At 38.4% G+C, this 21336-nt stretch overlaps 1 protein-coding gene across 3 annotated transcripts in view; it reads left to right on the top strand.

Annotated features, from left to right (window-relative positions):
* Positions 1 to 6729: 6729 nt before the first annotated feature.
* SEC61A2 (SEC61 translocon subunit alpha 2) overlaps positions 6730 to 21336 on the top strand; it is a 42286-nt gene continuing 27679 nt past the window's right edge. For all 3 annotated transcript variants that reach the window (XM_037066006.1, XM_037066007.1, XM_037066005.1), the window contains exons 1-6: positions 6730 to 6851; positions 8859 to 8926; positions 10290 to 10355; positions 17556 to 17634; positions 18419 to 18550; positions 18670 to 18779. In XM_037066006.1, the coding sequence (XP_036921901.1) occupies positions 6845 to 6851; positions 8859 to 8926; positions 10290 to 10355; positions 17556 to 17634; positions 18419 to 18550; positions 18670 to 18779 (462 nt within the window). In that variant the 5' untranslated portion in view covers positions 6730 to 6844. The remainder of the gene's footprint in view (positions 6852 to 8858; positions 8927 to 10289; positions 10356 to 17555; positions 17635 to 18418; positions 18551 to 18669; positions 18780 to 21336) is intronic.

Genomic DNA, 21336 nt, shown 5'->3' with positions numbered 1-21336 from the left:
GTTATTTCTTATAAGAATGATTTGGCTCAATTTTCCTATGTTTTCAATACATATACTATAAGGAAGCATCCTATATTCTAAAGGATAGCCTTTTTTAGACTGACTATAATACTTTTTTTAATCCTCACCTGAGAATATGTTTTTAAATTGATTTTAGAGAGATGGAAAGTGGGGGGGCTAGAGAGAGAGAGAAAGAGAAACATCGATCAACTGCTTCCTGTACGCTCCCTGACTCAGGATCGAACCTGAAACCTCGCAATGTGCCCTGACTGGGAATTGAACCCACAATGTTTTGGTATTTGGGACAACTTCAACCAACTAAGCCACCCAGCCAGGGCTAAAGTTTTATTGTTTTTAAAAATTCCTTGACTGACAATAAAAACAGTATCCCTTTCACAAAATTGAGGAAATATGGGTTAAAGAAATTACGAGTTACACAGGAGGTCACAGATTTAAAGGTGAAGACATTTGGGTCCTGATGTTCTACAAGCTTTATCTACACTTCTATTGGGTATATTAGGGTATTTGGTTTTCATCTTCAGCTTCTCATCGGATTCAGGCTAAAACTATTAAATTTTTGAGAAATTTGGATAAAATGTTTAAATCCTCAATATTTATAACACTGTTACACAAAAAACTCCTAAATTACTCTATGGAAGTAGTAGTTCATTGTCACATTTGTATTTAAATCTGAAAAAGCACAGTCTAAATAAAGCAGGCTATTATTCCTCCCACACTGCCAATTGCAAAATCAGTTATTTTTAAAAACTTTTAATATAAAACTTTAGCGTTATTTTACTCTGTCATCTCCAACTACTATGGAGAACCAGGCATAATTGAATAAAATAAGAAATGACTCTATAAGAGTAAATAGTATTTCCTCAACAGTTTATTGAATACCTTACTTCATATATGACATTGTTCTGGATGTTAGAAATACATGGGAGTAAAAGATAAAATGGGTTACCTTCTGTCCTCAATGCACTAGCAATTTATTTCTCAATGCCTTGAGAAGAATGCCTTGAGGAGACAAGGCATTCTACATGTAGAGAGAGAAATGTTTTTGTTGGATGGACTAAAGCAGTTCAGAAGGTCAGGGAAGGGTGTTATTTCTAATGAATATAGATTAGGTGGCACGTGTGGTTATACAAGGAAAAGTTGTGAGTAGAAAGACTTTTAGTAGTAGAAAGACTGGAAGGGTAGTTTATAAAAGTTATCTAGAGCGTCAAAGATTATTCCCTGGCTCTCACTTAAAACATGGAGCTGTCCCAGAAACAGGCAGTAAAGAGGGGTGCAGGCTACTCTCTTTCTTCTGTCAATTAGATTTTCAATTTAGTGCATCTTTATTGAAAGGATGTTATATTCATGAAGTTAGTGTCAAAACTATATTTAAGTTAACCATTTTCAGGTTATTGTACATTATCCAAAAGTTGAGTAAGAACCTCTTTGCCAACTACAAGTTCATGGTGTAGTAGTGAGATTAGACAAGTGTGAAAATGACTAGTACAAAGTATAATGAGGTAAGAATGAAGTCATAGGATGCGAGATTTTGACTATGGCAGATTTCATTTTCCAAAAGAGGCTAGGGTGGTATTTTGTGCCCCATCTCCTCTTCCAAAAACTTGCCATACCCACTCCTGGAGTTGGAGTCTATTTCCCTTCCCTCTTGAATCTGAGCAAGTCTCTGTTCCTGCCTCTATAAGTACAATGCACTGAAAGTGATCCCATATCACCGCCAAGGACATGACTTGGCAGCCAGCTGCCATGTTTTGAGGAAGCTCAGGCCACATGGAGAAGGCCTATGGAGACGCTGGAGCTGACAGCTTTACCTGAAGTCTTAGGTGACAGCCAGCACCAAATTCCAAACTTGTGTTTGAGAGAGACTTCTGATAAGCCAAGTATTTGGCCTTGGCACTGTCCCAGATGACCTCAAGTGGAGCAGAGACCCATGCAAGCCACATGTGTGAGGGGGGGCTCAAAAAACCCAGAATTATCTTCTGGAGGGTGGGGGCCATTTAAAGAATTAATGATGCAATATTTATTTTAAAAGTGTTCTCTATTGTCTCTGGGACACTTCTCTTAGAAACTGGCACACACTGTCAGAGTCTCAATGCCATCCTTTCTTGATCTTACCAAAAGGTATCTCCAGAAGATGCAACTGATAGGTTTCAGAAGATAACCCAGAGTTGGTCATCTCTTCCATAAATGGTATGTTAACTAAAACCTCAGTGGGTTGCAGTTGTCTTGTCATAGCAGCAGTATTAATAACTGAGTTAACAGACATGAGGTGGGACTTCAAAAAACTGGAATTATTGCCCTGGCTGGTGTAGCTCAGTGGATTGAGCACGGGCCTGTGAACCACCTGATTGCGGTTCGATTCCCAGTCAGGGCACATGCCTGGGTTGCAGGCCAGTTCCCTGCAGGGGACTCACAAGAAGCAACCATACATTGATATTTCTCTCCTTCTCTCCTTCCCTTCCTCTCTAAAGATAAATTAATAAAAAATTTAAAAAATAAAATAAAATAAAATATTTTAAAAAAACTGGAATTATCTTCTGGAGGGCAGACCCTTTGTAGTACAGGTTGCCCCAGCCAGGTTAGTTTTCTAGGAACCCATTGTACTTGCTGGTGTGGTTGTCAGAGGCTGAGTTTGGCTTCAGTGAATTTTTTTCGGAAGACTCTTTCAATGCATTTGCCTGTTTCATAATAACCTACCTGACTTCCCACCAAGATAGGAGTGTAGGTAGATACACTTTGCCTCCTCACACAACCAAAAGAAAGACAGCAACAAATTTCAAAACAAAAAATACCAGAACTGCCAGAAAATTGAACTGTATGGGAGTCCAACAACCAAGGAGTTAAAAAAAAGAAACATTCATTCAGACTGGTAACTGAGACAAATCATATGGCCCAAATGAAAGAACAGATCAAAGCTCCAAAAATAGAACTAAGTGATGAAGAAAGAGCCAACCTATCAGATGCAGAGTTCAAAACATTGGTAATTAGGATGCTCACAGAAATGTTTGAGTATGGATGCAAAATGGAAGAAAAAGTGAAGGCTATGCAAAGTGAAATAAAAATACGGTATACAGGGAACCAACAGTGAAGGGAAGGAACCCGGGACTCAAATCAACAGTTTGTAACAGAAGAAGAAATAAACATTCAACTGGAACAGAATGAAGAAACAAGAATTCAGAAAAATAAGGAGAGGCTTAGGAACCTCTGGGACAACTTTAAATATTCCAACATCTGAATCATAGGGGTGCCAGGAGGAGAAGAGGAAGAGCAAGAAATTGAAAACTTATTTGAACAAATAATGAAGGAGAATTTCCCCAATCTGGCAAAGGAAATAGACTTCCAGGAAGACCAGGAAGCTCAGAGAGTCCCAAAGAAGTTGGACCCAAGGAAGCACACACCAAGGCACATCATAATTACATTACCCAAGATTAAAGATAAGGAGAGATTCTTAAAAGCAGCAAGAGAAAAGCAGACAGTTACTTACAAAAGAGTGCCCATAAGACTGTCAGCTGATTTCTCAAAGAAACTTTATAGGCAAGAAGGGGCTGGAAGGAAGTATTCCAAGTCATGAAAGTCAGGGACCTACATCCAAGATTGCTCTATCCAGCAAAGCTATCATGTAGAATGGAAGGGCAGATAAAGTGCTTCACAGATAAAGTCAAGTTAAAGGAGTTCATCATCACGAAGCCCTCATTATATGAAAGGCTAAAGGGACAGACATATCAAGAAAAAGAAGATAAAAAATATGAACAGTAGAATGACAACAAACTCAAAACTATCAACAACTGAACCTTAAAAATAAAAAACAAAAACTAAGCAAACACCTAGAATAGGAACAGAACCACAGAAATGGAGATCACATGGAGGATTATCAGTGAGGAGGGGGAGAAGGGAGAATGAAGGAAAAGCTACAGGGGATAAGAAGCGTGAATGGTGGGTACAAAATAGATGGGGGGAGGGGGTAAGAATAGTATAGGAAATGGAGAATCCAAAAACTTATCTATATGACCCATGGGCATGAACTAGGAGGGGGGCAATGCTGGTAGAAGGGAGGGTGCAGGGTGGAGGGGAATAAAGGGGAAAATGAGACAAGTGTAATAGCATAATCAATAAAATATACTTAAAAATAATAATTCACCTTCCCACACCACACTGAGTACTGAGCAGTTTTTGACCAAAAACTGCTCAGCACTCAGTGCCCTACCCTCCCTATTCACTGATCTTGCCCCAAGGGACTCTTTTTTTTTACCCCCTCCCCTCCTCCCAGTGAAAAATATCCTCAAAGAGAAATGTTTTTCCATGGTGAGAGAGGTGAAACAAAAAAAGGCAGAATTAGGCCCTGGCTGGCGTAGCTCAGTGGATTGAGCGCGGGCCTGCGAACCAGACAATCGCGGTTCGATTCCCAGCCAGGGCACATGCCTGGGTTGCAGGCCGGTTCCTTGCAGGCTAACTACCAGCAGGGGATGCACAAAAGGCAACCATACATTGATGTTTCTCTCCCTCTCTCCTTCCCCTCTAAAGATAAATAAATAAATAAATAAATCTTTAAAAAAAAATCCTCTTTCTAGATGTTGTTAATCTACATAGGAACCCTCTTTCATAAAACATTTCAGTGATGTTGAATAAACATTTTTTAAAAAAAGGCAGAATTAGTAAAAGTCATCAAAATCAAATAGTTCAAAAACTGTTTTGAGCAAGGAAAGAAGATCTTGATAGGTGTATTGCACCAATACTTTGAAGGTGACTGAAGTTTAAACACATAAGAACAAATACACAATTTTTTATAAATAAATTCTGTTTTGGGGGGTTCCCCTCTGCCTGTGTAGATATGTGGATGTGTTCAAAGATAAAGCCAGATACTAGTTAAAGTGGTCAGGAGAGATTTTAATCAGTAATATACTGTTGCAGTAGGGAAAACAGTCTAGCATGAACTAAACTCAGCTTTGATTTGTAGAGGTGATTGGGCAGTTTAAAAGGAGAATAGGATTACAGAGAGGAGGTGAGTGGGGTTCATAGAGTCAAAGAAGATGAAAAGTACAAAAAGCAGGAAGGAGGATTTGGTCCATATAAAACACATCTGGGCCCCGGCTGGCGTAGCTCAGTGGATTGAGCACGGGCCTGCGAACCACACGATTGCGGTTTGATTCCCAGTCAGGGCACATGCCTGGGTTGCAGGCCAGTTCCCAGCAGGGAACTCACAAGAGACAACCACACATTGATACCTCTCTCCTTCTCTCCTTCCCTTCCCCTCTAAAAGATAAACAAATAAAATCTAAAAAAAAAACAACAACAAAGCACATCTGGGTTTGTTAGGCTCCTACCCTCAGACTAAAGCTGGGAGACAGACCCTATCTTCAGATGTTGCCTGGAACAAAAGGTAAATTCTTTGGTGGCCTTGAGTTCCACCCCCCCCACCCACCCCCCTATGTATTTTAAGTCGGGGCAGGGTCATCCTAGGAACAGAGCTGTTAAAAACTATGTTAGTGTTTGCTCAAGTCTTTGTGGGCTAACGTACAGCCTAGTGGAGAAAGGGCTCAGAAGACGGAGGCTAGATTTGGCTTGAGGAGAGAATCACCCCCAAACACATCTAAGCATTACAACAGATCACTGCAATTGGTGATTATAGGTCATCAGTGACCTTTGAAATAGCTTGATGCAGCACGTTAGAGGAGTTACACTGCAGGGGTTTATAATTTGAATAAGGAAAATACATGAGGGCCTTCTATGTATTGATCTTGGATTTCACACCTGTAGAAAGTGGTTATTATTACTCCTGTCTTACCCATGTAGCTCAGAAAGTCTAACTTCCCAAAGCCTTTAAGAAGTGGAGAAGAGGCCCTGGCTAATGTGGCTCAGTGGATTGAGTGGTGGCTTTGGAATCAAAGGGTGGAAGATGGATTCCCTGTCAGGGTACATGCCTGGAATGAGGGCCAGGGCCCCATTGCGGGACACAGGGAGAGGCAACCACATACTGATGTTTCTCTTCCCCTCTTCCTCCCTTCTGTCCCTTCTCTAAAATAAGTAAATACAATCTTAAAAAGAGACAGATGTAGATAAGGGATTAAAATTGAGAGGACTGGCTGATTTCTAAGATTTGTATACTTTCTGTTATATCCTGTCATTGAAGAAGCAATAAGAACAGACCAGTCCCGTGGACAAAATCCTGATCTCTACATTTTGGAGAAGCTGAGGGATCGTAGGTAGTAGAGTGGGGATTTCACAAGTTAGTAATTATGAAGTGTCACAAATTTTTTTAAAAACTTCCAACAGGTTCCGATATGATGTAAGCAAATTAAAAACGCTGCTTAGGTCACACTGGCTTTTGGGGTGGCTCAGGGTCAGGCCTCGGGACAGAATCCAAGGCCTGCGCACCCCTGACCGGGGTCCTGACCCGCACTCCGCGCGGACCCCGCCCCTCCCCCCGCCCCGCCCGCCCTGGTTGCTGGGACCTCCGTGGGTGTCAAGGAAACTGTCATCCCTTGACACTATGCTCGGACACGTGCTCTCAGTGTTAAGGGCTGAGCCGCCAAGGACTCGCAGTAGTCCCAAAGGCCCATGGGTAGTCCCTTGCTGCAGGTTCACCAGAGCAAGCCCTTAGACGGCGACGGGCAGCGCGGAGGACGTCGGCTGCGCGCGGTGCCAACGACCCCTGCCTCGTCAGGGGGCGGGACTACGCAACTGAGCACGTGGGCCACGTGATCGGGGCGGGGCCTGCGCGAAGCCAGCGAGATCCCGTCCGGACCTGGAGCTGAGGCCGGGTCCCTGAGACCCTAGCGAAGACAGCACCGAGGCTGCAGTGCCCTGGTGGGACGCCCCAGCCGCCGCCATGGGCAGTGAGTAGTGGCGTCATGGCCGGGCTCACCGGGTGGCTTGTGGAGTGGGCCTCTCGCGGAGGGCGTGGGTCCGGCGCCCGCTCGGGGTCGCCCAGCCCGCACACCTGGGAGGCGCCGGCCGCTGCGTAGGACGTGGGCGGGAGGCCTCGGTCGACTCCTTCAGCCTTTGGAGACCTTGCCCGGCCCGCTGCGGGAACCGGGACCTGCAGGCCCGGTATTTGCTCTCCCTAGATAGAGAAGCGTGGAGTACGGCGCGGGGAGGCCACTGGTTTTGGGGGCGGGGTGGTAGGGAACCGGGCAAGACCTCGACCACTTTGAATTTTTCGGGAGTTTAGAAAGCTCATATTTTTTTTTTCTCACATCACCCTTTTTGGGCATTTTAGTTGTGATGAATAAAGTTCCCTGACTTGCTTAGTTTTAGAAAAGTGATGCGTGGCATGTATTTTAGGGGAGGAAAGGAGTGCGTTAGGTAGCATAGCGTTTTGTCTAAAAAATTTATTTAAGGCATTCTGTGGCGTTTACTGAAAATTCTCTGTCGTGTAAGGTTGTTTACGCCTTAAGGACAAGGCCTTATACTACGGGGATCTTTTGAGGGCCCTCTCCTAAACATTTAGCATCACACATATTACATAGCTATTTGGATATTTGTAGGATGAATGGGTAACTGCAGACCCAAGCTGTGCACCCATTGGCCAACTAGTGGACTTTTGCGGAAACCCAGAAACGAAGTAGAGGAGACCCCAGCCTTTAATTTACAGTATAATGGGTAAAATTCTGCAACACTGAGTTGACATGTAGCAGACAAAAGCATTTCTTGAACATGAATACTCCAACAGAGGTGGTCATGAAATGCCAGAAATCTGGGAGGAGGATGACTTGGGTTGAGGTGAGGCAGGAAAGGGATAAGGAGATTGTAGGAAGTTTCCTGATGTGATTAATAATTGTTTTACATTAGAGATGAACACTTTTGTAATTGAGATGTACTTTACAAATAGTCCAAAATGTTACTTGGGTTACAAACATTTGCCCATGAAGATCTCAGAATTCTTTATGAAATCAGTAAATGCCATCATTTTGAGAGGTTTTATAAAAAAGACAGACTTTTGGCTACTGCTGAAGTGCAATTGTCAGTTTTAAAACAGTTTTATGATACTGGTACAGAATCCAATGTGTGTAGGGGAAGGTGATCATAACTAGTAGCTAGTTGTGGCCTTCTGCATATTGCAGAAGCTGGCTGAGACTGAAGTCGGAGAGATTATTATCTTCATCCTTCAGTAATTTTGGCAGGGCTTGACTTCAGTCATGCCAGAAGATGGTGTCTCTCCTTAAAGAACCTTGGTTTATCTTTTATATATCAAAAGAGTTGTCTGGGGAAACAATGGTGTCTGATGAAATGTAAACGTCAGCCTGTGGGCTCTCCATTGTACATAAGCAACTGCTTTGAGACCATTATGTGGGAGAGCGACCAAGCACTGAACAGGGAGAATGAAATGAAGTAAAAGTTATCTATAAAATAGGTGATTCCATGATCTTGCTCACTTACTCATTGCAGCATCTTTCAGTTTAAGTCATTTCTGCGGTTTCAGCCCATTTTCTGTTGTACTTTCCTTTTCTATTTCTCCTCTGATATCTCCTATTTTCTTCTTGAATTCATTGTGTTGTGGGTACCATAGTAGGCTACATTTATTTGCTCTTTTTTTCATTGAATTGTTCCTTTATCTATGTATGAAAGTGTTGGATACAAGCATGAGGAAGCAAAATCATATGAAAAGGATACTTGTATTACTTGTCTTTTATTGACTGAGCCCTTAAACCTTTAGGATTTTGGGGTTTTTTGTCTCTTTCTGTATTTGAAATGGAGAGCATTATGATCAATTTTGGGTGTAGGGAATGGAATGGGTTGCCATTAAAAGTTGGAGAACATTGGCATTTGATTCTGTAAAAAGATACATTTCTTTAAAAAAATAATTTTGTAATAGGGATATGCATTCTTTTTCCCCCCCACAGTCAAATTTTTAGAAGTTATCAAACCTTTCTGTGCAGTTCTACCAGAAATACAGAAACCTGAAAGAAAAGTAAGTATAATGTTTTAGTAATATAGAGAAATAACATTTTGCTAAACCAGCAAGATTGATTTATTGTCCTCAACCCTGTTGTGGCTATAATTGGAAAATATTACCTGTTCCTTTTCCTTGCAAGAGGCACAAAGTAAATAAACCAGGCCTGTTTAAATCTGGATATCTTATCTCATGGTTTCAAAAATAACTGTTCTTTTAAGTTCTAACATTTCCAAACCAAGTGTTTATTTGGCCTGTTAGACAAGATATAGTGTTTCCCTCTCTGTAGTGATCTTTATAATTCCTGTAGTATGGAATGTGCACTGTGCTGGATGATGTGACCTACTGCACATGAATGGCCCCATCTCCTGGGTCTGTTTTGATGAGTACAGCTGTTTTACATAAATGAATTGCAACTGTGAAAGTATATACCATCTATTTTTGATTCAGTCAATGCAAAGAAAAATCACAGGAATACATTCGGAAGATACTGTGACTCCATCAATTTGTTCTTCCATCATTGTGTACTTTTGGTGATAAAGTGCTTAAATTCCAGAAATTTTATTATCTCCCAAACTAGCCAGTTCCCAGACATCCCTCTTCTACTGTACTTTTGATTTCTCATGAAATAACAGGTACAGCAATATACAATGAGATGAGTAAAACTTTTGTTAAATTTTTTATTATTTAGAAGTATGTTCTTTTATTGCTTTGAGGTTATAAAAATAGGTGTTCATGTAATATTACACTCTGTTCTAGACTTGCACAGTATTAGGTTAACTGAAATGTGTGCATGTTGGATTGTGTCTTGCTTTGCATCCTTTTCGGTTTTAGTTAACATGGTATAGTGTGGTGAGGACTACCTGTATTTAAATGATAACATTCTTGAGAAAAGTAAAGAAAGTTATATTTGAGAAGTTATTTACTTTAGTGCTTTGCCTGCTGCCAACAAGAGTAAGAGTACTTTTTTTAATCCTCATCCGAGGACATTTTTTTCCATTGTTTTTAGAGAGACAGAGATGGAGACGGTTGGGGGAGGGAGAGAGAGAGAGAGAGAGACAGACAGAGAGAGGGAGACAGAGAGAGAGGGAGACAGAGAGAGAGAGAGACAGAAAGAAAGAAACATTCATTGGTTGCCTTCTAACGTGGTCCCTGACCCAGGATTAAACTTGCAACCTGAGTGTGTGCCTGTGACCTTTTGGTCAGTGGGATGACACTCTTACCAACTGAACCACACTGGCGAGGGCAAGGGTGAGAGTATTTTAAGAGTTAAAAATAGCGTGTCATGATGGGGAATGGTGGCTGTGCTTTAATAGGGAGTTTTGCTTTATATTTGCTCTTTCTTCATTTTGATCGACTGTTCTTTGTATTTTCTTGTAAGATCCAGTTTAGAGAGAAGGTACTATGGACTGCTATAACACTCTTCATTTTCTTAGTATGTTGTCAGGTAGGTAACCATAATATTAAGTAAATGCCAGTACTGTTATTCTAAGGTTTTGATTAGTTTGAATTTGAGATACTTACTTTAGTTAAAAAATTTACTGAATTATTTTTAGCATTATTCTTTTTAATGAGTTGATTGTGAAAATAGTTATCTTTTCCTATTTTGTATTTCTTCTGGTTTACTAGTGAGTTTGAACATTTTCTTTCTTAGTTTTCAGTTAATGATCTGTACCCATTGTTCCTTTGAGGTTTCTTATTGATTTATGACAGGTTTTTATATATAAAAGTGTTAAGCTTTTGACATATATATTGGAAATACATAGTCCCATTTTGCTTGCCACTATGTTGTAGATAACATGTATTAATTTTAAGAAAACTCAAAAAGCTGGATTCTAGAACCCCAGGGATATATTGTATTTATACATTAATAAAATTCAGTGATGCTTTAAAATGGTTTCTTCAGAGATTAAGTTCATAAACTGTGATCTGTCTGTGTCACAGGGTTGTTACGAGGATTGAGTTAGGTAATTTAGGTGAATGGGTTTGTTTTTTTAGATTTTGAAAAGCTATTGAAATGCATTCAAGAAGTTTTAAACAATTGTATTAAGAAGCAGTAAAACGTATTAAGTCTATAATTTTGGGAAAAGCTACATTTTTTTGAAGAGTGAAACAGCTTAATAATTATTTTATTCGTACTTAGTGTAAAGTTGATTTGGGTGGTCAGGAAGAACTTTTTAAATATACAGAAGAGTGCAAAGGAAAAAGCACAATCATCTATATTCCCACCATATACTTTGAACATCTTAGAAATTCCCTTTTGCTCCCTTTAAAATAATGAGATTTAAGAAGTTACAATTTTTGTATGGTTAAAATATACCTGGTTTTTGTAAGTGCATTTTTAAAAGTATTGACAAATGTGTATACCTGCATACTTACTATCTCAGTGGATATAGAACATTTCTGTAGTTTGTGTCAGTAAATCCTCACCTCGCCTCTAGTATCACACAACCACTGGTCTGTTTTCTGTTCCTGTAATCTGATTCATCTTTTTAAAAATGTTCTATGATTATTCTATTACAGTTGTCCCATTTTTCTTCCTTTATTCCCCTTCGTCCTGCACACCCCTCCTACCTGCATTCCCCCCCTGTTAGTTCATGTCCATGGATCATATATATAAGTTCTTTGGCTTCTACATTTCTTATACTATTCTTAACCTCTCCCTGTCTATCTTCTACCTACCATTTATGCTACTTATTCTCTGTACATTTCCCTCCCTCTCTCCCCACCCACTCCCCCACTGATAACCCTTCATGTGATCTTCATTTCTGTGATTCTGCTCCTGTTCTAGCTGTTTGCTTAGTTTGTTTTTGTTTTTGTCTTTTATTTTTAAGGTTCAGTTGTTGATAGTTGTGAGTTTGTTGTCAGTTTACTATTTGTATTTTTGATCTTCTTTTTCTTAGGTATGTCCCTTTAACCTTTCATGTAATAAGGGCTTTGTGATGATGAACTCCTTTAACTTGACTTTATCTGTGAAGCACTTTATCTGCCCTTCCATTCTACATGATAGCTTTGCTGGATAGAGCAATCTTGGATGTAGGTCCCTGACTTTCATGACTTGGAATACTTCCTTCCAGCCCCTTCTTGCCTATAAAGTTTCTTTGAGAAATCAGCTGACAGTCTTATGGGCACTCTTTTGTAAGTAACTGTCTGCTTTTCTCTTGCTGCTTTTAAGAATCTCTCCTTATCTTTAATCTTGGGTAATGTAATTATGATGTGCCTTGGTGTGTGCTTCCTTGGGTCCAACTTCTTTGGGACTCTCTGAGCTTCCTGGTCTTCCTGGAAGTCTATTTCCTTTGCCAGATTGGGGAAATTCTCCTTCATTATTTGTTCAAATAAGTTTTCAATTTCTTGCTCTTCCTCTTCTCCTCCTGGCACCCCTATGATTCAGATGTTGAAATGTTTAAAGTTGTCCCAGAGGTTCCTAAGCCTCTCCTCATTTTTTTGGATTCTTTTTTCTTCATTCTATTCTGGTTGAATGTTTCTTTCTTCCTTTTGTTCCACATAGTTGATTTGAGTCCTGGTTTCCTTTCCTTCACTGTTGGGTCCTCATACATTTTCCTTTATTTCACTCAGCATAGTCTTTATTTTTTCATCTAATTTGTGACCATGTTCAACCGTTTCTGTGAGCATCCTGATTACCAGTATTTTGAACTGTGCATCTGATACATTGGATATCTCTTTGTTGCTTAGTTATAATTTTTCTGGAGCTTTAACCTGTTCTTTCATTTGGGCCTTTTTTTTTTTTTTTTTTTTTTTGGTCTCAGCACAGCTGTTATGCAGTAAGGTGTGATTCATCTCTTGAGTTTGATATAAATGGTATCCAGTATTACTCCTTAGTATCTAATTTCATCAGCTTTCTGAGATTTATTCATGTTGTTGGTATAGCAGTGATTTATTCCTTTTTATTTCTTACAAGTGTTCTGCTACATACTATGTAACAATTTGTTCACCTAGTCACTTGTTGGACATTTGGTTTGTTTTCAGATTTTGGCCATTGCAAATAAAGTTTCTGTAAACATTCATGAACAAGACTTGTGCACATGCTTACATTTCTCTTAGGTGAATACCTAGAAGATTTGTATGACAGGATTGTATGACAAGTATATGTTCAACTTTGTAAGAAACTGTCATACTCTTTCCCAAGTGGTCGCCCCATTTTATATTCTCACTAGCCATGTATAGGAGTTCCAGGTGCTCTGCATTCTTGTTTACTCTTGCTATTGTTGAGCATTTTAATATTAGCCCTCTCAGTGAGTGTGGTTTTAATTTGCATTACTCTGATAGATGATATTGAAGTTGTAACTTACATTTTCCTGGTAAATGATACTGAGGAAACCTCTTGTGTACTCACTTGGTACTCATCTTTTGTGAAGTGTTTTTTTTAATCTCTTGCCCAACTGAAAAACTTGGATTATTGTCCCATTATTGAGTTACATGGATTTTTAATATTTTCTGTGTACAAACAAGTCCTTTATCAGATATATGCACTGTGAATATTTTCTTTTTTTAATTAAAAATTTTTAAAAATATTTTATTTATTTATTTCTCAGGGAGAGGGGAAGGGAAGGAGAATGAGAGGGAGAGACATGCTAATCTGTTGCCTCTCACTGCCCCCCCCCCCCCCCCCGCCCCCGCCCCGCAACCCAGCCTGAGACATGTGCCCTGACTGGGAATCGAATCAGTGACCTTTTGGTTTGCAGGCCAGCTCCCAGCCCACTGAGCCACACCAACCAGAGCTTGAATATTTTTTCCTACACCATGGCTTGCATTTTAATTTTCTTAATATATTTTGAAGAGCAGAAGTTTTTAATTCCATAAAGTTTAGGTTATCTTATTCTTTGATGGCTCATGGTTTGTTTCCTGCCTAAGAATTTTTACCTGTTCTAAGGTCATGAAAATTTCCTCCCACATTCTTCTAAATGTTTTATAGTTTTGCCCTGACCAGTGTGGCTCAATTGATAGGGCTTTGTCCCGCAAAGTGAAATATCACTGGTTCCATTCCCTGTCAGGGCAGATGCCTGAGTTTCAGGCTGGGTCCCCAGTTAGGGTGCATGCAAGAGGCAGCCAATCAATGTTTTTCTCTTATACTGATGTTTGTCTCCCTCTCTTCCCCTCTGTCTAAAAAATAAATAAATAAGTAGCCCTGGCTGGTGTGTCTCAGTGGATTGAATACCAGCCTACAAACTATCAGGTTTGATTCTTGGTCAGGGCATGTGCCTAGGCTGTGGACAAGGTCCCTAGCTGAGGTGGGGCATGTGAGAGGCAACCTATTGATGTTTCTCCTGCACATTGATGTTTCTCTCCCTCTTTTCCGCCCTTCCTTTTCCTCTCTCTCACAATAAATGAAAATAAAATAAAATGTATTTAAATATAGTTGTAGCATGTACGTTTTGGTCTGTGATCTATTTCAAGTTAATTTTTTGTGTATGGCATGAGGTAAAATTGGGGTTCACTTTTTTCCTGTATAGATAGCCAGTTGTTCAACAAGGTATATCCTTTCTCCAGTGAATTACCTTGTCATCTTTGCTGAAAATCAATTAACCCTGCACGGATGGGTCTACTTCTGTATTGTCTGTTCTGTTCCATTGATCTGTGTTTGTGCTTACAGTAAGCCACCTTTTTTGTTTACTTCAGCTTTATACTAAGTCTTGTAATCAGGTCAGACTAGTCCTCTAACTTTGTTGTTCTTTTTCAAGATCCTAGGTTCTTCATATGTCCATATAAATTTTAGAACCAATTTACCACCTTTTTATAGAAAGATTGCTAAGGTTATGATTTGTATTGCCTTGAATTTGCAGATCAGTTTTGAGAGATTTGCCATCTCGACAGTGGTGCATCTTCTAATCCAGGCGTCAGCAAATGTTTTTCTGTAAAAGGCTAGATGGTAATTGTTTTAAATATGACATTTCTTATGACTGTTTCATGTAGTAAATTTGTGTATTTTATGCTACTTTATTTTTTTTCCATAGTATATTTACATAGTTGCCAAGTTGTGTCTTTTTCACTTTCTCCTGCTTAGTTAGTTCTCGGCTCAGTGTGGGTGATTTCTTGATTCTCTTTCCCCTTGAACCTCAAACAGCTTTATTTCCCCTTTCCAGCCACAATTTAAGGGCTTGGTGTCTTCTACTTCATTTTCTTTACTCTAGGGAATGGTGGAAGGTGAGATAAGCTGAGGTAGGTGCAATATATGCTGCCTGGCTCAGCCCTCCGTTTCTTCTTAAAATTTTGTTCAGGGTCTTGTGAAGATTCTCCCCACCTGACTGAGCAGGGCTCTGTTTGGTTCCCAACTTCAGAGCATTGCCCAATTCCCAGTCCAGTGTAGGCCTGTCATCATCTGTCCCATCAGAGAGCAAGCCCGCTGGCCTGCCTCTCATCATTTCTTCTCAGCTGCTCTTTTTACTCCTCTCCTAGTCCAAGGGGTAGAAAACGGAGCTGTGCAGTCTGCTCTGGTCTAGGATGGATTTGAAATGCAGTGGGAATTCTGAGGATTCTCTTGCCTCCCCTTTGTGACGGTTGGGGCAGCTTTGTGCTGAGGCTCTCTGCTCCTCCATTGTCTGCTCTTTTACTCCCCCCATGACCACCAGTGCTCATGTTTATCATCTCTTGTTTGCTGCTTTACGGATTTTATTTTTGTTTTCCTTAGCTTTTCAAATTCTTGTTAGCTTTTACTCTTTTACATGTTGTTAAATCACGTGTTTTCTTGTGTCAGGGAGGGAAATTCTTTAATTTAATTGCAACTTGCCATCTTAACCCAGAAATATCTTTCTTGGTTTTCACTTCCCACTGTCTTTGGGAATCCCTACTGCTAACTTTCTATTTGTCCATCTGGTTGGTTCAGGGTTTCCATTAAATTATGAAATTCTTACTTCTCTGAAGTACTATACTGTGTGTCTGATTGAAACCAATTATTAGATACAATATAGTGCAAAGTCTGGAACTCTGCAACTGTGACAGAGTCATAGGAAATAGCTCCTGATGTCATCTAACTATATTGTACATGACACTGTACATGTATAGCACTGACTAGTGTACATGATTTTGCACATGTACAATCCCGAGTTCATGTACAATGCTGAGTAATAGGTACAATTATGGAGTTTAATAATCCTGTTTACTACAGGAAAGGAGGAGGGACCATTTCTTAGAGGAGATTCGCTGACTTCTTCAGTATCCCACATAGAGTCTAATCTTGGAGGTGCAGTACCTCTCTCTACCACATGTGCTGAAGGAAAGTAATTTGACTATTTCCCACTTACGGAATATTTTGATATGGCCTATCTGGTAGTGTTAGTTGGTTTTTATATAACTTCCTTCCTGTCTGTCTCTCACATTAGTTGAAGAGTAATGCTTATTTCTTCATCAGTTTTCCTCCCAGCTAGTAATTCAGACATTTAGCTTCTTGTTTTAATTAGTTTGCACCCCAGCTAATAAATTCAGATATTCAGAGAGGTTTAGGTTGACCAGATGGGATGTTTAAAATTGTTGGCAGCATCTTTTACAATGAAAAAAAAAATCAGCTTCATATAGAGAAGGTTTTTGAAAACTGAAAGTATATTTTTCTTTGTGTCTGATTCCCACATGGTGGGGCAGGGGTTTGGCCCAGTACTGTGTCCTAAACATGGGTCATATAATAGGAAACATTATTTGCTTCTTTTAGAAATTTTTTGATAAATACAGAAAAGAATAAAGAAGGAAAAGTCAATCATAATCTCACAACCTGAAGATAATCATTGTTTAGGATATAAAAAATATTTATACCTTGTTACCTTCTATACATATTTTTAGTGTTGAACTTTTATTTTTAGTTTGCATTTTTTTATTTGTTGTATTTTTTATATTACCATTTAGTCCCCTATACCCTGCTTCCCCTCAAACTTTTACTTTGAATGTACAAAATGTTTGCCTTTCCTTTTATATACCAGGGTTTCTCAGCAGTGACAATAAATTTTAGGCCAGGTGAGTATTCATTGTAGAGGGCTGTCCTGTGTGTTGTAGGGTGTTTGGCAGCACCCCTGACCTCTACCTGCTAGATGCCAGTAGCACCTTCCCTTGAGTTGTGACAGCCAAAAATATCCTCAGATACTGCCAGATGTTCCTTGCGGCTGGGGGCTGGGAGCAAAGTTGCCTCAGGTTACAACCACTGTTTTATACTTAATATTATAACATAAACGTTTCCTCATTCTGTAATAAGCTTCATAAGTACAATCTTTAGTGGCTGCGTAATTTTTCTACTATGTATATCATCTTCAGTCTTAATTTGGAGTGTGACCTTGGCTGTCATTAGTACCCATAGCTTTGCACAATTATTCTCTGATGATGGGGTAGGTATGTTCTGTAGTTTACTGATAGTATTTTTTTTAATTGTGGTAAATACAAAATTTACCATCTTAACAACTTTTAAGTATATTCACATTGGTGTGGAACAAATCTTCATACTAGTAGTGAAATGCTATAAGTAATGATTTCTATTGTTTTTGTTCTCATTAAAAAACTTTAAGGTATACTTGTTTTGTTAAAGAATACAAGAGGTTATGGGTGGTGTTTTTTTTTAAGGATTGCAAACACTGTGTGAATGTGTTACAAAATAAGTTCAAACTTAATTTAGACAATATATTTTTGTAAACTGTCTTTTGTTTTATTATAGATACCACTATTTGGAATCATGTCATCAGATTCTGCAGATCCTTTCTACTGGATGAGAGTTATTCTTGCATCCAACAGAGGTGTATACTTCTCTTTTTTTGCCTCTGCACTAATGCTGACATCAAATAGATATGAAAATGTAGAAGCTATTTTTAGAGTCCACAAGGAGTGGGTGGATTTGATAAAAGAAACTCATAGCCTGGGAGAAGAGATAAATATGTAAATAATTAGAGAACCATATGTTTATTCTAATTATAGAAATATATACAGAATATAGATGTAAACAGAAAATGAAATGATTATCACTGTCTAGAGCTTTGGTTCTTAACCTTTTTACAGATTTTCTTTTTTTCCCATTTTTTTCTATTTTGTTTGCTACACACTATGTCAAGAACACTTTCATGCCACTAACTATTCTACATTGTTTTAGTTGACTTTCTATGTAATTTTAAATGCTGCATTACAAGAGGGACAGATCTTTTTAAATGTCATTTTTTTATTAGCTAGATGTGTAATTTGGGGGCTTGGTATATAATTTTTAATTTTTCATTGAAATGTTTAGTGTAAGTTTTCAAAATAATGGAAGAAATCTTGGAAGATTTTTTTCAACAGATTTCTTTAACATTTTAACTTCAGAATTTACAGAAACTTATATCCTGTATAGTTTTATAGTAATGTTTATTTAATTCATTGTTGCAAGATTGTGTTAGAGTTTTTGAGTAATTTAATGTTTAAGGAATGAAAATTTGCTTTTTAACATTTGAGTATGTATTTCTGTAGATGTAATTAAGGACGGGGACACTTACAAGGTAATCTGTATTGTGTATAGTAAAGATTATTTACCTCTTTCCCTTTTCCTTACAGGCACTTTAATGGAATTGGGTATCTCCCCAATTGTAACATCTGGTTTGATTATGCAGTTGTTAGCTGGAGCCAAAATCATTGAAGTTGGAGATACACCCAAAGATAGAGCTTTATTCAATGGAGCCCAGAAATGTGAGCATTAATACAATTAAAGAGCCTTTTCAATTTAGGGATCTTGTGGTAAAGATGTTTTTCTAGTCTTTTTATGTCTGTGCTGTAACATGTACTACCTCACCCTCAATTTTTGTCAGTGTTTGGTATGATCATCACCATCGGGCAAGCCATTGTGTACGTCATGACGGGCATGTACGGGGACCCTGCGGAAATGGGGGCTGGGATCTGCCTCCTTATCATCATTCAGGTAGGAAAGCCTATTTTTATATGCAGATGACAAAATGGTTTGATCCCCTTTTCCTAACAGTTCTTTGGATGATTGATATGTTCATTTTCTTACTTTTGAGTTATTTAATTATAATAATTTGATTACTGAAGTGACATGTATCAGTTATGTTGATGAAAATTTGAAATTTATTCTCATAGCCTCAAAACTATGTGAAATAATGAATTATGGATCAGCTGCATTTCATCAATTTTAAGATGCACTTTTTTCACATTTTGATGTCTGATCAAGATGTGTTTTTTTTAAAAATATTTTTACTGATTTTAGAGAGAGGCACAGATCTATTTGTTGTTCCATTTATTTATGCATTTATTGATTGATTCGTGTGTGTGCTGACCAGAGATCAAACCTGCAGCCTTGGCATATTGGGACAACACTAACCAACTGAGCTACCTGCCCACTGTAATTGTTGTCAGCCAGGTGGCAGTCATGATAGTTGTTTTCTCCTGCATGTGTATCAGCTTGACTATTGCTATTCATATTATCACACCAGTTGTTGATATAACATGTATTTGACTTTAATTACCTTTTAGAATGTCTTCCAAAACTCTTCTGTGATTTGTTTTTGAAATAAAGTTATTGCATATACACAAAGACACAGAAAGAGCCAGCTAGATTGCATATAAAAAATAGCTTTTTTTGTAAGTAGAAAATAAAATTCTTTGTAAGAAGTTGTATCATAGTTTGGCAGTTTTATTTTTCTTCGTGGCACACAAAATAATGGCATTAGAAATAATGTACAGTATTTGAGGCAGTGAAATACTATGAAATACCTGTGCATGTATTTTATGGATTTCTAAAATAGATGCTTTGAAACGGACTATTTGGAGACCAAACATTATTATGCCTTTTACTAAGTAACAAAGTATGTTAAGTTTGGTAGATATTTCTGTAATGTACAATCTTTTAAAATCATTTAGAGATGTTGCGCAAGAATGGATTGTACTTTAATTATATAGTTATTTATTGGGTTAAAAAATAGTTTAGCCATGGCTGGTGTGGCTCGGTGTACTGGGCGCTGGACTGCATGGCAGAGAGTTGCTGGCTTGATTCCCAGTTGGGAATCAAGGGTTGTGGGCCAGGGCCCTGGTCGGAAACGAGTGGGAGGCAACTATACACTGATGCTTCTCTCCTCTTTCTCTTTCCCTTCCCCTCTTTCTAAAAATAAATTAAAAATTAATCAGAATAAATAAAAAATTTTTAAAAATAGTTTAAACACTGGGCATGGATCTGGAGTCCTGCTTATCTTGGAATGCCTCTTGTTCACTCCATGAAATTAGGATTAATTCAGGAAATTTTTTTTCTAATGGGCAGAAGGCTCCAGGTCAAAAAGATATCTGTAAATAAAATCAAAATACTAGTTTATTAATATATGTATTAAGAAACATGGGCCCTGGTCAGGTAGCTCAGTTGGTTGGAGCATTATCCTAGAATTCGAAGGCGGCAGATTCAATTCCTGATTAAGGCACATACAAGAAGCAGCCAATGAATGCATAAATAAGTGAAACAGCAAATCAATGTTTCCCTCTCTCTCTCTCTCAAAAGGAAAAGGAAAAAAAAAGACTATCTCAGACTGGCATAGTTAACCATCTTTTTTTTTTTAAAAAAAATAAACCTTATTTAGGAAGTAGATCATAATAAGAGATCATTTAAGTGAGTGTGATTTAGAACAAGCAGAGTTAGATTGTTTGGGTATTTATTGGGATCATTAACAATAGGGAGGTCTTTTCCAATGAGATAGAAGTATTTTGTCTTTTGATGGGAGGAATTTTTAATGAATAATCAGAGTTTTGGGGCAGTTTCTTGAGCCCCTGTTTGTTTCCATTTGGTATAAAGTAAATTTCTTTTGAAAATAGCATTGTCATTATTTCTCCATTTAAAAAAATGCTTGGTAGGCAAACTTATAGCCTTGGAAATTAGAGAAAGAAAAGTTGGAATGGATGGAAGAGAAGTTTGTCTGAAAACTGAATTTAATATCTTTCAGTGCTTAAATTTTCTTCATCTGCTTTTGGCATTGTTGAGGATACCGATATACCTATTGTTGCCTTATGTTTTACTAGCATGTGCATTATGCAAGCCATAGTTTAGAAAAACCGTGATTTTTAAAAGGTACTCAGAATTGCCCTGGCTGGCGTGGCTCAGTTGGTTGGGTGTTGTACTGCAAAGTGAAAGGTCACTGGTCAGAGCACATGCCTGGGTTGGGGGCCTGGTCCCTGGTTGGGGTGTGTGCAAGAGACAACCAACTGATGTTTCTTTCCCAGTCTTTCTAGCTCCTTTCCCCTCTCCCTAAATAAGTAAATAAGATCTTTTTTAAAAATTAAGATACTAAGAATTGACATCTATTTCTTAACATACATCAGTAAAATTTTTCAAGTATTTTACTAAGGCTACATTTAGACTTTCATGGAACCTCAGCTGAGCAGTTCTGGGTTAGATAAAGTATTGACATCTTTATGAGTCAGTTATAAATTTAAATTGATATATAATGGAATTAAGCCATTTTAATTTTTTATTCAGT

The sequence above is a fragment of the Sturnira hondurensis genome, unplaced genomic scaffold (assembly GCF_014824575.4).
Source record: "Sturnira hondurensis isolate 20B ecotype Veracruz unplaced genomic scaffold, ASM1482457v3 Scaffold0016284, whole genome shotgun sequence".
Taxonomy (NCBI): Eukaryota; Metazoa; Chordata; class Mammalia; order Chiroptera; family Phyllostomidae; genus Sturnira; species Sturnira hondurensis.
This window is presented reverse-complemented; position numbering and strand designations above follow the sequence as displayed.